Source organism: Corapipo altera, unplaced genomic scaffold (assembly GCF_003945725.1).
Source record: "Corapipo altera isolate COAL_440 unplaced genomic scaffold, ASM394572v1 45, whole genome shotgun sequence".
In the NCBI taxonomy this organism is placed as follows: domain Eukaryota; kingdom Metazoa; phylum Chordata; class Aves; order Passeriformes; family Pipridae; genus Corapipo; species Corapipo altera.
The window spans coordinates 14,960,081-14,974,760 of record NW_020884877.1 but is presented as its reverse complement, the minus strand read 5'-3'; the positions used below and the strand labels follow the sequence as shown (position 1 = coordinate 14,974,760).

Below are 14,680 nucleotides of genomic sequence, written 5' to 3'. Positions count from 1 at the left end.
TCACACTGACTTCCATAGAGAGCATGTCAGGAAACTGCCTCCCACAGAACAAGATTTTCTTAGTTCAGGTGGGCTCTGGCAATGATCTCCCAACTCTGCAGAAGCCAGGAGTGCTGAGAAAGCAATGGAGCCTGGGAGACATTTGTTGACCTGAGGAGAAGCAGCCCTGATGAGGGTCAGCTCCACAAAAGACTACAGATGCCAGGACACGGACAGTTTTGGTATTTGCTGATATTCTGAATGCTATCTTGACCCTAAGTCCTTAAGGGCAGAGTTAAGTTAAAATCAAACACAGTTGCATGGCAAAGTCATGAAAACTACCCCACTTCACCTATCTATTTACCTATCTATCTATTAGCTCAACAACAGCAGGAGACTTGAAGGGCTCTGCACTAACCTGAAGTGTTGGCCCGACAATGTCGATGATGCTCTAGGAAATAACCTTCCACACAGTGGCACTGGTGATGTCCTACACGATCTTCACAAAGCTGGTCACAGACACCCCACATTTTACAGTCATCAAAATCTGTCAAGTGAATAAGGCGTATTAAAAAACAATGCTCTGTATAAAACAGATGTCATAATTAGGAAGCTGCAAATTTATCCTCTCTGCTTGCTTTATATCTGTTTGCAGAACTATGGCATGGAAGAAGACATTTTGTATGTTTTTCCACAATGTTTCAATGTTTTTATTTCTGGATAACAAAAAACCTGATGTTTCCTGCCCAAGGACCTATGCGCACCCTTGCCCTTCTGAAAAAAAACCAACCAACAAAACCCAAACCACACCTGCCAGAAGAGAAAAATCACTGGAAGGGACATCATTGTCTACTTTTCACAATACAAAACACGTCTGTGCAGTATTCTTCCTGCAACAGATCTCTACGCTTTGCACACACACAGGCTTTGTGTGTGTTTGATTTAAGCCCACTCTGAAGGCAAGCCCTACCTTTATGTTAGTGCAGTGCTCAGGTCAGTAAGCCCTGCTAGAAAGCAGTGTTTATTAGCTCAGACTTGGTACCATGCTAGCAGGTGTCTGATTTACAATTAAAAGCTGCCTGTGGACCAGAACCAGACAGTAAAAGTACAAAGAAGTTAATTTTGACAAGCAAAATACCATGCAAGTAGAGTGCACAGCTAGGATGACCCAGCAAGAACTCACAGATGTGCTCTACAAGGAATTTACAGGCTTGCTGCAGAATCTTTTACATATAAAACTCTGAAATATTTAACTAGTCATTTTCTTAAAGCAAAGATTTTTAAATGTAAATTACTTTCATTAAAAAAAAGGCATTCAGATCTGAACACTGTCTAGTGTTTCATCCTATCAGTGGTTATTTAAACTCAGATTTCTGAAAATACTTAACACAGTTTTGACATTAAAGTCTGCCCTACTTCACTTGAAAATCTGAATAGAATATGTTACATTGCTGGAAACTGGTAATTCTACTGTTAAGCCAATAAAAAGGTGAAAATGAGATCTTAAATATGCTTCCTATTTGAACTTCTGGTTTTAAATGCTGATTAACACATAAGTGAAAATTAAATATTTCCTGGACAGTACATTTTGGTACTGAAAAAATTTTGTCCTCTGTAGCTTTCCAGCTTCCATGTGTTAAAAACCTTCAATCTGTAGTGATTCAGAACCAAATGAAGACAACTGAAAAGATTACAGTTTCAAAAAGTAATACACTTCATTAACACTATAGTTTCATAATTTTGATTTAAACTAAGATCTGGAATTACACACTACTGACCATCAGCCATTCCTCCATGCCAAGTCTTGCTGCCAATACAAATACATGCCTAGACCTCAGGAAACCAAAACACATTGACTCAGATTCACAAGCCTGAATCAGATAGCTAGGTTTACAGGGCAAAGAAAAACAGAAGACTCCCTGAGACTGCACCAGGTTTGGGAATGTGTCTTTCATGTACTTCCCACATAAGAGTAAAAGAATGGAGGGAATTTTATGCCTTACTCCTTTGTCTCTATAAAGAGCAACTATTCTACCATTGCAGCTTATACAGCCCTAGGTCACTCAATATTCCCAAAAATACAAAAATTTCATTAGAGGCTGAGTATCTGAATACTTTTAAGAGTACAAACACCATAGCTTGGGTTGAAAATCCATAATGGGTATTTACCCCATTTTTTTTATTAGGCAGCGCTAACCTTCATGATTATGAAGTTACTCTATTTCCAGCTACTGAGATAAATCATTTGTACTACCAAATTACAGCAGCTGCAGAATACAAATGCAATACCAAAACACTTCACTTACCTTTACATTCTTGTAAATAGTCTTCATTTTCATGTAAATCATGTATATACTGAAACCCCATAGAAGATACAGCCTTTCCAAAGGCAAAGCACCTTTTTATTTTCAAGTATAATGTTCTACTGTCTTAATATACAGCCACTTTTCAAAAGTACCAAACAATTAGACATCATTAGACAATTAGACATCACTAACTGTTTTTCCAGGCATACAACACAAATGAGTGAGGCAGAAACAAACTTTTCCTATCCAACCACTAAAAGACTGGTAAAAAATTTTGATAATAAAACAGCCATCCAACAGTTAATCTTTTTAAATCTAATCATGCTGTCACTATGTCTTTAAGGTCTAAGTGAAAGAGATCTTCATGATACCTTTCTGGTTTGTTTCTGTGTCACCATGCTGACATTATACTACTAAGATTTTTATTCTTTTGCTGACTCCTGAGATTTTTTATTTGCCAGTACATCCACCCATTTAGAATTTACCCACCTTCCTGGAATTCAAACTTTCCCAATGAGTTGGGAGAAGGTACAAGATATCTGTAATGACTGTAAGATATCTGTAATCATTGTGCTTCACTTACCAATGCAAGTACGACTGTCATTGCTACTTATTGTATATCCTGCAGGGCAATAACACATCCCTCCTGACGGAGAAGAGTGACAGCGATACTGGCAACTCAGAGCAGCGCAGCGGGATACGTCTGAAAAGGAAATGAAGTATTTCAGAAACACAATTTTTTCTGTTAAACACCTTGCTTTGCAGCCCATATCTGCTGTTGCTACTAAACCACTGAGCAAAGTAAGAGTGCTTTTTTACAATAAGGTTTAATTTTCTACTATTTTTTTCAACCCTCCTATTCCAAAAAGTATGATTTTGTTAATAAGAATTTTCATCTTCCTAGAAATTAAAAACCTAAAATACCCTGGTCCTTATTCCCAGAGGGATTCAATGTTCATAAGAAATTAAGAGGAACTGTGCATGCTCATTGCCTCCAACAGAGAAAACCCAGTGTACCACCAACTGGAGAAACAGGCATCCCAGGTGAAGATATTTTTGAAAACTCTAATCTTTAAAGTGAATTAGCCAAAGCTCAGGATACACTGATTCAATCCTGTGTTCTGATCAGGACAAAACATTCCTTCTCACTTACATAAAGAAAAAAACACAGATATTTAAACAAAAGAGGCATATAGCACACCTTTGTCTGTCTTTGTGAACATATTTTAGGATATGGAGAGTGAGTTAAAATCCTTATTTGTGAAATTTTGTTTTACAAAAGGAATGGGGGTTTTTGCAGCAGATATGCCTCTTTCAGATCATCCAGTCAGAACAGTGCCAATGAAAATAGCAAGCTTCCAAAATTTCAGTAGTCTTTAGGAGACAAAAGGTGAATATAAAAAGATATCAATGCTGGTGTTTCTGCTATTCTGTGTATGATTTTGATTCTAACACATACTGCAATGTCTGCCTGCGGTGATGTTAGTTTCATCTTCTCCTTCTGGGCAGTCTGCAGTCCCATCACACACTTTTCCAATTGGAATGCAGTGCCCTGACCCAGGGCAGGCCCACTCTCCTGGGTAGCACTCATGGCGACCACTTTCTATGGAAAAGAAAAACAAGTAATTGAAGACTGTGTTTCAAATATTACTTAGAATTTCTTCTCTAACAACTTTGCAAAACTTCTCTATTCCTTAATTTTCTGTTTCTTGCACACAGCTGGGAAAGACTAAAGAAACATCATCTATACTTCCTTGTCATGCAAACAATACTTGTGCAGACAACACATGAATCCTTTTAGTTTTCTGTTTTGTTAGAAACAGTAAAACCATTTAGCTTTAAACTAACTGTTGCACCAGAAGTGGAACTATAGTTTTATGGTCTCAAAACACACAAATGCTGTCTGGATACAGAGAATAATGCTCATCATAGAAAAAGCCAATGAAAAAGAACATTCATTCATTAAAAAGTTTCTGTTTCTCACACAACAAATCTTGGCAGAAACTGAGTTACTTTCATTTTCAATCAGTTACTTTTGGTTACTAGATGCTTCATGTCCCCTTAGGGATGACCTGAAAAATCTCCACAGATAGGAAGACCAAAACAAAATACAAAAGAGAATACATAAAAGTAAAAAAGGAGATATTGCTATATGTTAAACTTAGTTAGTATCATACTCAGTATCACAACAATAATTCTCACACACACAGCAGTAAAAATACTGCATAAGTAAAAAAAAGAAGAAACAATTAAGATATAATTCTAAGGTTTTAACAGAAATAAAATGTATTGAGAACATCTTGATTGGTCAAAATTTCAAGGATGTAGCTTAGTGTGGTCTTCCTCTGAAAATACCATTAGAAGTTAGTAATAGCATGTACCACATCCTCTTTCATCTTCATTATCTTCACAGTCATCATCTCCATCGCATATCCAGCTCTGATGAATGCAGCGGCCACTCGGGCAAGTGAAGAAGTTGCCTCTGCAAGTTGCATAAGCTAAGGAAAGAAACATGAGAAAATCTAACTGTTCTAAGTGGTTAAAGGGTTAAAAATAGCAATACTGTCTCAGCAGTGAACAGTCATTTATAATACCTCCTGAAAAACTGAGGTAGTATATATTGCAAACACTGTTGGTTTGTTCTAGTTGTAGATGTGAACTTCATTCTGCTCTAAGTCTTTACAGTAATAAAAGGGAAGGCTAAATTTATCAATTAATTGTGCAACTAGATGCGGAACACCTTATTAGCAAGGTTCCTGAAAGCAGACATGATGATACTCAAGACTTCAGGAGGTAAAATATCTGTATGCCTTCAGAGTTAAAAAAAAATTGAGCATTTATGTCAAAGCCTTCTATGCTAAGAGTTCAGAAACATTTATGGGTACTCCAAAGGACAAAGGACAAGCATTGCCAAAGACATAAAAGAGAAATATTTGGGGGGGGGTGGGGAAGCAGGTGGCATGGGATTACACTGGTGTGATGCCCTTGGTAGCACAGAGCAACTAAATGATAACATGTGACCTTCCCGCAAAACAAAATAGAAAACTAACTTAGATCCTATAAGCAGTGGGGGACCTTTCTATATAGCTCACACAAGTGATATCTGCACAGCCATGATTCTGGCTGGAGATGTAGTATTTTAGGATACCCTGATCGTGAAGAAAAGAATGAGCAAGAAATTTCCAGAAATGGAGCAGTCAATTGAAGACCTCACATGAACATCTCAAGGACAAGTATCTGTACAGTTATCAGTCCGTAAAGTTGTACATTATAGTCACTAGGAATAATTCTAGAATATTCATTCCATCTATCAGAAAATAAAAATGTGAAAAGAGTCAAATCAATCTGGACAAAAAACAATAGCATGCTGCAGCTAATTGAGATTTCAGAGCAAAGGAATTATTTCTGGGTCATGCTGAAATTAAGAATATGACAACAGAATGAAGAAGTGAAACTGTATGTATTAAGAAGCAAACTGTCACTGAATCCAGAAAATTCGAATAGTTAACCATACACCCAGGGACTTAGCAGCAAAGACAACCTGAAAAAAGTATATCAAAGTAGTACTGCAATTTTGATCTTTCTATACAACAAAGTCATTGTAGAAAAGTGACTAGCTTTTGATGGCTGTATAGCCAAGCAATCTACTTCCTGCTATTTGCTTGAACCAGTTCTCAGTAAAACAGTTAAAGAAACTGAAAAAAAACTCAAAACATACTGCAAGAGTTTTCATCACTCCTGTCTCCACAGTCATCATCATGGTCACAGATGAAGGCTCGAGGGATGCATTCTCCATTAGCACACTGAAACTGCGTGCTGGTACAGCCATGGGCTGAAAGACATTATAGCACAGAAAGACATAAAGAAAATCTGTCAGAAAACTATAGTCTTTAACTCTAAAAGGAGGTCTATAAAGCATATTTGTTTGGGATCACTCTGCACACGGTACTTACTGCAATTAGCTTCATCAGAAGAATCTCTGCAATCAACCTTGCCATCACATCGCTGGCTTGCATTAAAACATGCTCCATTTGCACATGATAACTGTTCGCATCTTGGGTAGTCTACAATAAAAATCCTTCAGTATTAGCATGAATGTTAGACTCTAATGAGTCATACACATTCAGTGTCAACAGAATATCTTGATTTAAAGGAAAACAAAAAGGTAATACAAAACTTCCTATACTAGTACTGACTAACAATCCCTTTACTCTCTTCCCCAACAGATATTCAAAAAATATCCTCTAGGCAGATGCTACAAAACCTTGCAAGCAACAAGGGAAAAATTAGATGCCCTCCCACATCCCAATAAGATTTGCAACCCAAACAGTTCACAATATGATAGAAAACAATGCAACACAACAAGAGAGCAAGCAGTGAACATTTGCTTAATTTATTGGTATCTCTGTTTTACACTTTCTTGAGCTTTATAAAAGTGTTTAAATTGCAAAGGAATTCCAGAAATTTACAGTTCCTAGGTCCACTTAGAATGTTATGAATTCTCAAACTCAGGAATTTCAGGGGTTTATGGTTTTGTTCTAAATAAGCCAAGGATACTAAACTTCCATGGTCCATGGTCAATGTTAGGACCTCTCTTTTTTATTACTTGCTTTTCTCCTTCAGAAAAGAAAACAGATTCTGCAGAAATAATGATTTTTCAGTTTTTTCATGTTCTACTTATGTAGATGACCTACAGGCCAATACAAGGCATTATCTGAAACAAAACCAATTCTGAAAATACTTCTTTATGCAAGTAGTCAGTGAGTTCAGTGGAACTATCTAACAAATTAAGCATAGGCACATGGTAGAGCTGAGTGGGAGAAAATGAGCTCATAGTTGAGCTCATTGCCATATACACAAAAATTAATTATTTTGGCCAAATGGTAAGTATGAAAGCAAATAATTGCTGATTTTAGAAGTGAGTTTTATTGAACCCTTGTCTTTATACAGAAGATAAATGAACTCAAGACAGAGAAGAGCCAAACTACATTTTGTACCTTTTAGATTTTCAGTTAGAATTCTTATCCCATTTTACTTCCCTGAGAGTTAATAAAGCAGATGGAGCAGGATCTCACCTAGGCACATTTTCGTTCATACCCTTGGAATTCAAAACATACTACCTGTGGCCTTCTGGTGTTAGTTCCCAGAGGAAACAGCTATGGCAGTATAAGAATACTGTAAGTATTACAGGGCACATTGAAGAAAAAGAAGAATACAAGGTATGTGCTTGTAACTGCACTGAAGCAGAAAAGCTTCTAAGGGATTTATATTGGATAGCTTTGTGATTTTCTCCATTTTTCTTCATATGCCACAGAAATACTGTTCTGTGCCATTTCTGATGGACTAAATGTCAAGCAAATAGACAGCTGAACCCATTGCCTTGAAGCACCTGCTTCTTCAAGAATGCCCAGGCAAACTAAGGATCTAGTCAGTAATAAGATTTTCTCAAGCTTATATTAAACTCCCTTAGAAGAAGGAAGACATTGTCAAGATCTTCTCTCCAGCAACAAGCCTGGCAATGTCCTCAGCCTGGAAAAATCTTTATTATGTTATATAATCTAGTGTATTGTATAAATGCAAATCATCGTAAAAATATCAAACAGAACAATAAATAAAGATGTTTTGAAGACATTTGAAAATATACATTCTGACTAAATTGGTGGTTTACCAAAATGTGAACAAATGCTTCTTTTTCCTTATTTTCTTTTCAAATCAACTTGGCATACAGATTCTTTATTTTAATTGTACTTGCACAAGCAAGAATATTCTTTGAAAAACCCAATAGAGATTAATTTAATTTTTAAATTCTGTACAGGTAATCCCATTCCCAATCCTCTGTCAAAAGGCAGAGCTTAGTAAATTATAGTTCTGATCACAGCCTGCTCACTGATCTGAAAGATATTTTTCACTGCATTATGCATTGTACATTGTACTCTTTGTACCTTATAGCACATTATTTTAATAAAATGGTTTTAATTATTTTGGGCATTAAGAACTAATCCTCATGAATAATGGCAAAGTTGTGAGCTACACCAAAGGCTGTAGCCAATGCACTGTAGGTTTCAGGAGCATCTGTGTCATCAGGACAGTTCCACAGTAGCTGGGTTATTTTTATGTGAGGAGAAGTAGCAAAGGTAAAAGAATTAAGCAAGAAATGCTGGCTTCTGTGAGGGCGAACCACTTTCCAATGGTGTCTAGCTAAGGCCCCTGTGGAAATCACACACAAGATGCACCTATGGCACTGTGTTTGTGGTGTCAATGCTGAGAGACTGAAGGAAGCCAAAACAGAACTTCATAACACTCCTAGGATATCTGAAAACAAAGGAATGTCTGTCCTTCAACTGCAAAAAAACTGAACTTAAACTCCCTTTCTTTCTCTCCAAAATTTTGAAAGTATCAGCAATGACTGAGCTTAATTCTTCTATTCCTATCACCAAATGGGAACTTCTTAAAAGGAAAAAAAGAATCTGAACCTTAGCAGTGAGGAGGGTAGGAATGGGATGAACTCCCTAAACCAGAAGACCTATACAATTTAGCTTAATGAAAAGCTCTTTAGCAAACAAAGTCTGGAAACTGATTATCATGACATTTTGAATTTAAGTGGGGAGCTCTTACATGCTCTTACACTGCTTTGGGGCTTGCACAATAAACATTTCCTAGCTTTTATTTGAATTTTTATTTAAACTAAGGTTTCTCTGCACGCACCCAATTCAAGATCGATTCATTTGAGTATAAAAAGCCCACTGCTATGCAAGAACTGACGCCAATCAGAGAAACTGATGATACTGCCTCTGTTGTAGGGGGCACATGGAAAGTCTCTGTGCTCTGTGAGTGACCTGAAAGGGTTCTCTTCCAGGGAACTGAACTTCTTTTTTTCTGTGTTGGTGACAGTTGAATTGGAAAGAGCTAAAAAGGAAGGATAAAGTTCTGAGTTAAAAGGACAACAAGGTAGGTAGTTTGCACCCAAGGAGGTCTGAGAATACAGCTGTACAAGAGGAGAGAGTGAAAGGCGACAGTATAAGACTGAACATGGCATTAAAAGTGAAGGGACAGAAAAAATATAAACACTTTTCTTTCACCTTGCTTTTAATGGTCAAGAGCCTCCAACATGAAATTGTTTCCTTTATCTTTTCCTCCCAAGAACCTGTGGATAATTTTACAGAAAACTAAAAAGAAAAACCATTTCCCTAGTCATCACAATTCCTAGAAGACAATATGTGAAAACAGAAGGAAACTATTTTCCCCTATGTTCATTCCCAATGCTCAGGAAGAAAGAGAGCTCTTCTTTCTCTCCCTTTCTCTCAGGCATCTCTTTCTTAGCCAAAATATTTCTACACAATTTGTCTCCCCAGGTATGCCAGCACTTCAGTTGCAAAACACAAACTGGCAAACGCCAGCACAAGTGACAGACGAGGCACCTTGTTCCTTTTAACTGTTTGGGGGCAACAGCTGCAAAACCCTTTGAAATTGTATGTTTCCATTGACCCGTGGAAGATGCTTGAAACCTATGTCACAGGACTTGCTAAACCTACATTATTTTGCTTTCTGTCTAACACTTTTGTTCTGCAAGCTGGAAATAAATCCACAGGAAAACAGCAACAGGAAACAGTTGCAAATGGTTTTTGATTCAGCAGAAGCTAATTTCTGTCACATAGTCAGGAAGTGTAACCTTCTGTAATCCTAATCCATGTTACAAGTAGGAGAAATAAAAAACCAATAATAAACGGCAATTTCCTACTTACAAGTGTCTTTTATTGCAGCAAGATTCCAAAACATTTTGCAAAATAAAATTAATTAAATCCCTTTGACTCACTGCCATGAGTCACCACCTCACAGGCAGCAAAACACTGCCCAGACAGCTCACGGACTATTGGAGACACCAGGAGGAGGACTTACTCTAAGTCCAAGAATCCTGTGAGCTAGATGATGCTAAGCTGTGTTCATAGCAGAGGTGCTTTCAGAGCTGGTAGACTGACTAGGCTCTCATTCCTGGCCTTAGTTCCTGATTTTGATCCCTGACACTCTAGTCTTTGGTTGTCTTTCTTACCATGAACCAGTTTTGCTACTTCCCTGTAGGAAAAAAGGCCATGGCCCTTTTCTTCTTTCTTGGACTACATCCCCTATGATTTCTTCGGTTCTTGATCTCTGTTCACTTTCACCCTGATCTCCGCAAATTAATCCCAGAGCTGGCTGCCTACTTCCTGACCACAACAGCTATTTAGCACAGCAAACAAGAGGCAAAAAGTAACAGGTTTGACAGTTGACCTATGGCAGCAACTCAACATGAAAATTAGAATCAAAAATATAGAGTCTCTAGGCTCACACTCAGCCCATCAGCCTCAAACAACATGTCTTTAACATACTTCCCCTTCCTCCCTCACAGCGTCAGAGCAGTGCTCAGCTGCCAGAGCTGTATCCAGGAAGGATACATTATTCTGTCAGTCACAGCAAAGCAAAATGGACAGGGCTGGGATTTTCATTTTTCAACTACGAAGCTGAGGCAGGAGAGAGAATTCTACCTTAAATTGAGAGAAATAAAGTATGTAACACAGAAAAATGACACCAGTATTGACTACTTACTCCCAAAAAGTATTTGCTATCCCAAATAGTCTCCCATTTCATTTTATGTTTCTAAAGTTTTAAAATTAAAATATTTGCTAGCTGCTGACTATTTTTAAAAGCTAGAAAACCAGCCTGATACATGTATTTAAAGAAAATTAAGCCCCACAATTTTATGAAATTAAAACAGCTTCAATGCACTAATTAAATGACCTGTAGCTGAAACATTGTTCTGATGTTTATCTTAGCCTCTGCATGGGCAGTTTTCCCTTGCTGTTAATCCTATTAGCAGTAAAATGGACTAGGGCTCTGAATTCCTTTGTTCTATTTTTTTACAAGTTTAATTGCAGAGTTACTTTATATTGGTGACATTTTGCATTTGACTAGTTTCTTAAATAATGTAACCTATTCAGCAACAAAACTTTATCTTCTTTACAATCTAAATCTGCTTCAGGACAGATCAGTGAATGCAAGGCATAAGTAAATGGACATACGTTTGCATTTTGTTATGCTCCATGAAATAACAGAATCAATTATAAATAGCTTTTTTCTTTTGTTCTTCAAGGATGATTCATTTGTATTTATGAAATCCTTTAGTACATATTAAATAAGGAAAAACTAATGACAAATAAAAAGGCTAAAATAGTAATATTCCTCTTATATTTGTTTATATCAGATACTGTGGAAAAGGAAATGGACTAAACAGTGGGGAAAAATAACAGTCAAAGCAAGTATTAGAATCTGCTGCAAAAATCGAACACTTACACTAATCCCTACTGTACAGTTAATCATAAAATCACCAAAATGTTAATCCTATGTTATGGCTTCTGTTTAAAGTTTAAAGTTCCAGGCCTTGCAAAGAAAAAAAGGCAATAAAATTAACCAGCCTTCCTCAAGGGTCTTGTCATTACATTCTTCTTGATCCTCTTGTCTTCAGCACTGTCACATTTCTTTAAACTAGTCCAACACAGCTACTTTCAGTGTTCCAAGTCACAGTCATTCTTCTGTCTTAGAGGGACTGTCAACACATAGCCTAATAAACCAGAGTAGAGGCTGCTGAATGATAGGAGGCAGTCCCTCTCCCTGGGGCTAAATATGCTGCCTTCACAACAGTCACAGGGGCCTACTGGCTGATGCAGCAATGATGCAGTGGGTTCCCACACACGAGTAGAGTGCTACTATTAACATATCTAGAGGGCTCCTTCCTAACTGCCTTTTTAATTTACTTAGATGAGAATGAAATAAAATATGCATTTCAATTTTCAAACATCACAGCAGCTTCCAGTCTTAAAAACTACTACACTTAGGAGTCCACTCCCAGCCTGCCATAGGTTTACTGCATTATAACAATCACACTGTGGCATCTGAGTGCTCCACACTCTATTCAATGACTACTCACAGGTTTCTCAGAGACGTTCAGCAGTTCCCCTTTTTTATCACAGATAGTGCACTTTTTAAACAAATATCTTTTCTTCAGGATTTTTTTTAATGTGTCAGAGATTTGTTAAACGAAGTTACCAATCTCTTTTCTTCTCTAAACTTTGAGAGAAAAAAATACTAATCTACAAAAGATATTCTTCCAGCAATGATATGGGGTACTTGGAATCTTAGCTTTTAGCCATTTGTGTTGATGACTTCAGAACTGGCTGTGGGTCTACCACATAATAAGTTCCAAGCTGGATGACGCAGCAACATTTTATTCCAGACTACCATATAGTTCTAAATCACTTTTCAATCTACATAGTGTACCTTTTAGTCACTTGTGAGTCAGGGATAAAACACACTAGCAGTTGGCTGACCACGCAATACTCTAGTTTTCCTTTACACAGCATGTGCACATGCCCTTTTTTCCTCTAAGCTCAGCATTAACAACATTTTATTTCTTGCTCTCTTATCCATCCCTTAGCATCCTATCCTCTTTCCCTCACCTCCCATCGTGGGTCTAGTTCTGAGCGAACTATACAGTTATGTCTTTTTCCCAAAGGCACACTAAGTTCTAACAGCTGGAATAGCAGCTTATGTGTTAGATATCACTCAGGGGGTGTGAATGTTGTCCTTAGTCCTAACAATGAACAGACATGTTGTTACACACTGTTGTGTACATATTAGACAAAAACATTTCTTGTCTCTATTCTGTGGCCAGCTTTCCTTTCCATCAGTATTCAACCTAGGCCAGGATCTAGGGAGACTGTCACCAGTCAGGCCAACTCAATTCTGGGGAAGTTAGATCGAAAAAAACTACTTGTCCATCTACATGTTGTTGGCACAATATAAACAACTTGTCTGAATACAGTATGACCAAGTCATCTCCACAGGAAGCTGCAGTCTAGAATACAAATGCTTTTGAAAGGGTGAAAGTTTCTCAAAAAAGTGATTTGGAGTCAAATTCTGATTTTCTACACAGGTTATAACTACTACTGATTTCACAAGAAGCAGGAAAAAAATATGAAAAAATTTGGCAAAGTTAGCCCTGAATGTCCCAAAGCTATAAGTCAATTAAATATGGTTACTTTTTTCCAATGCAGTAATAATTATCTTTCAAATGATGAGAAACAAGAAGCCCCAATCCTGTGGTGGTAGTTTGCATTTGAGTTCTGCGACAAAGGATCTGTATCACTACACCAGTTTCAATACACAAGAGAATCTGAAATGAAACTCTTGTAACAAGAAGCATATTGTGGTCATCTTGTCTATCAACAGGCCCTTTAATCTTACAAATTTATTAAAATGCCAGAGAGATGAGATGAAACCAGATCTCATGCTAAGAGTTAAGACTCACGGCAGGCTCTTTCATCTGTTCCATCAATGCAGTCCTCTACTCGATCGCACCAGTATGTGCTCGGGACACACTGTCCATTTGAACACGTGAACTGCTCACTTGAGCACGTCCTTCCCGCTGCAAGAAACAGGCACTCCATCAGTCTTTTCCATCAACCAAGACTTTTTATGAAGAAAAGCATTATCCTTCTTCCTCTTTAACTACTTAATCTTTCTCATAAATATCAGCACTTTCTCCTCTCGTGTACTGATATTTCAGGGAGACTGAAGAACATTTGACAAGTACATGGCAGATAGGATAGCTCTGTGAGGCCTTCTGTAAGTCAGCAAGTTCACTGCTTTTCTCACAGAAGGAGCTGACCCCTAGGTTAAAAATTACCTCCCTACAATTGTTCTGCCAAAAACATTAAATTACTAATTTTCACTGATTTAAAGTTTTCTCCATTATTTTATTTACTGGGTCAAAATCTGTCAGTAACTAAGTTATTTGGTCGATCAGAATGTCACAACATAAAACACAGCAGAGGTGAAGGCAAGGCACTGCTTTCTAATACAGCCAGGGCCTCAACAGATATAAACTGTTTACATTTATAACTAAGAGAGGATCAAGAATGATTATGACAGTCTTACGATGACAGGTGTCAGTGAAAAGCAACCACGTAAAATTGTTCAATTCCACCTTGATTCCACTACAGTTAAATTAAACTTTCAGTTCTTTTTAGGCAAAGTAATTGAACATGTGAAGGTATAGCTGAAGGGCAAACTTACAGCAAACTTTTCCTTCCCTCTGCCACCTGCAAATGTTTCCTTCAAACTCATGCTATATCTCAACATCATCCCAGTCTATACACTGGTATTTGGGCATCTGCTGCTCTACAGGGGCTCTCTATGCCACCTTCTGTCAGCAGTGTTCTCAAAGTAAGATCAGCTACTGGGATACTAGGGTCATGAGGAAAAACAAGAGCAAGACAGCAAAGTAAAACAATTTGTTTTAATTCTGCACATATGACTTCCAGAGCTGTCAGCTAGTTTTCTCAGGAAAAATTTTTAACACTTCA

At 37.5% G+C, this 14,680-nt stretch overlaps 1 protein-coding gene across 2 annotated transcripts in view; it reads right to left on the bottom strand.

Moving 5' to 3' along the window:
• The window catches only part of LRP2 (LDL receptor related protein 2), a 116,651-nt gene that overhangs the window by 81,099 nt on the left and 20,872 nt on the right, over positions 1-14,680 (bottom strand). For both annotated transcript variants that reach the window (XM_027636839.1, XM_027636840.1), the window contains exons 4-10: positions 13,624-13,740; positions 6,239-6,349; positions 6,004-6,117; positions 4,667-4,783; positions 3,745-3,888; positions 2,869-2,988; positions 398-526 (exon numbers count right to left, since the gene is read on the bottom strand). In XM_027636839.1, coding sequence (XP_027492640.1) covers positions 398-526; positions 2,869-2,988; positions 3,745-3,888; positions 4,667-4,783; positions 6,004-6,117; positions 6,239-6,349; positions 13,624-13,740 — 852 coding nt within the window. The remainder of the gene's footprint in view (positions 1-397; positions 527-2,868; positions 2,989-3,744; positions 3,889-4,666; positions 4,784-6,003; positions 6,118-6,238; positions 6,350-13,623; positions 13,741-14,680) is intronic.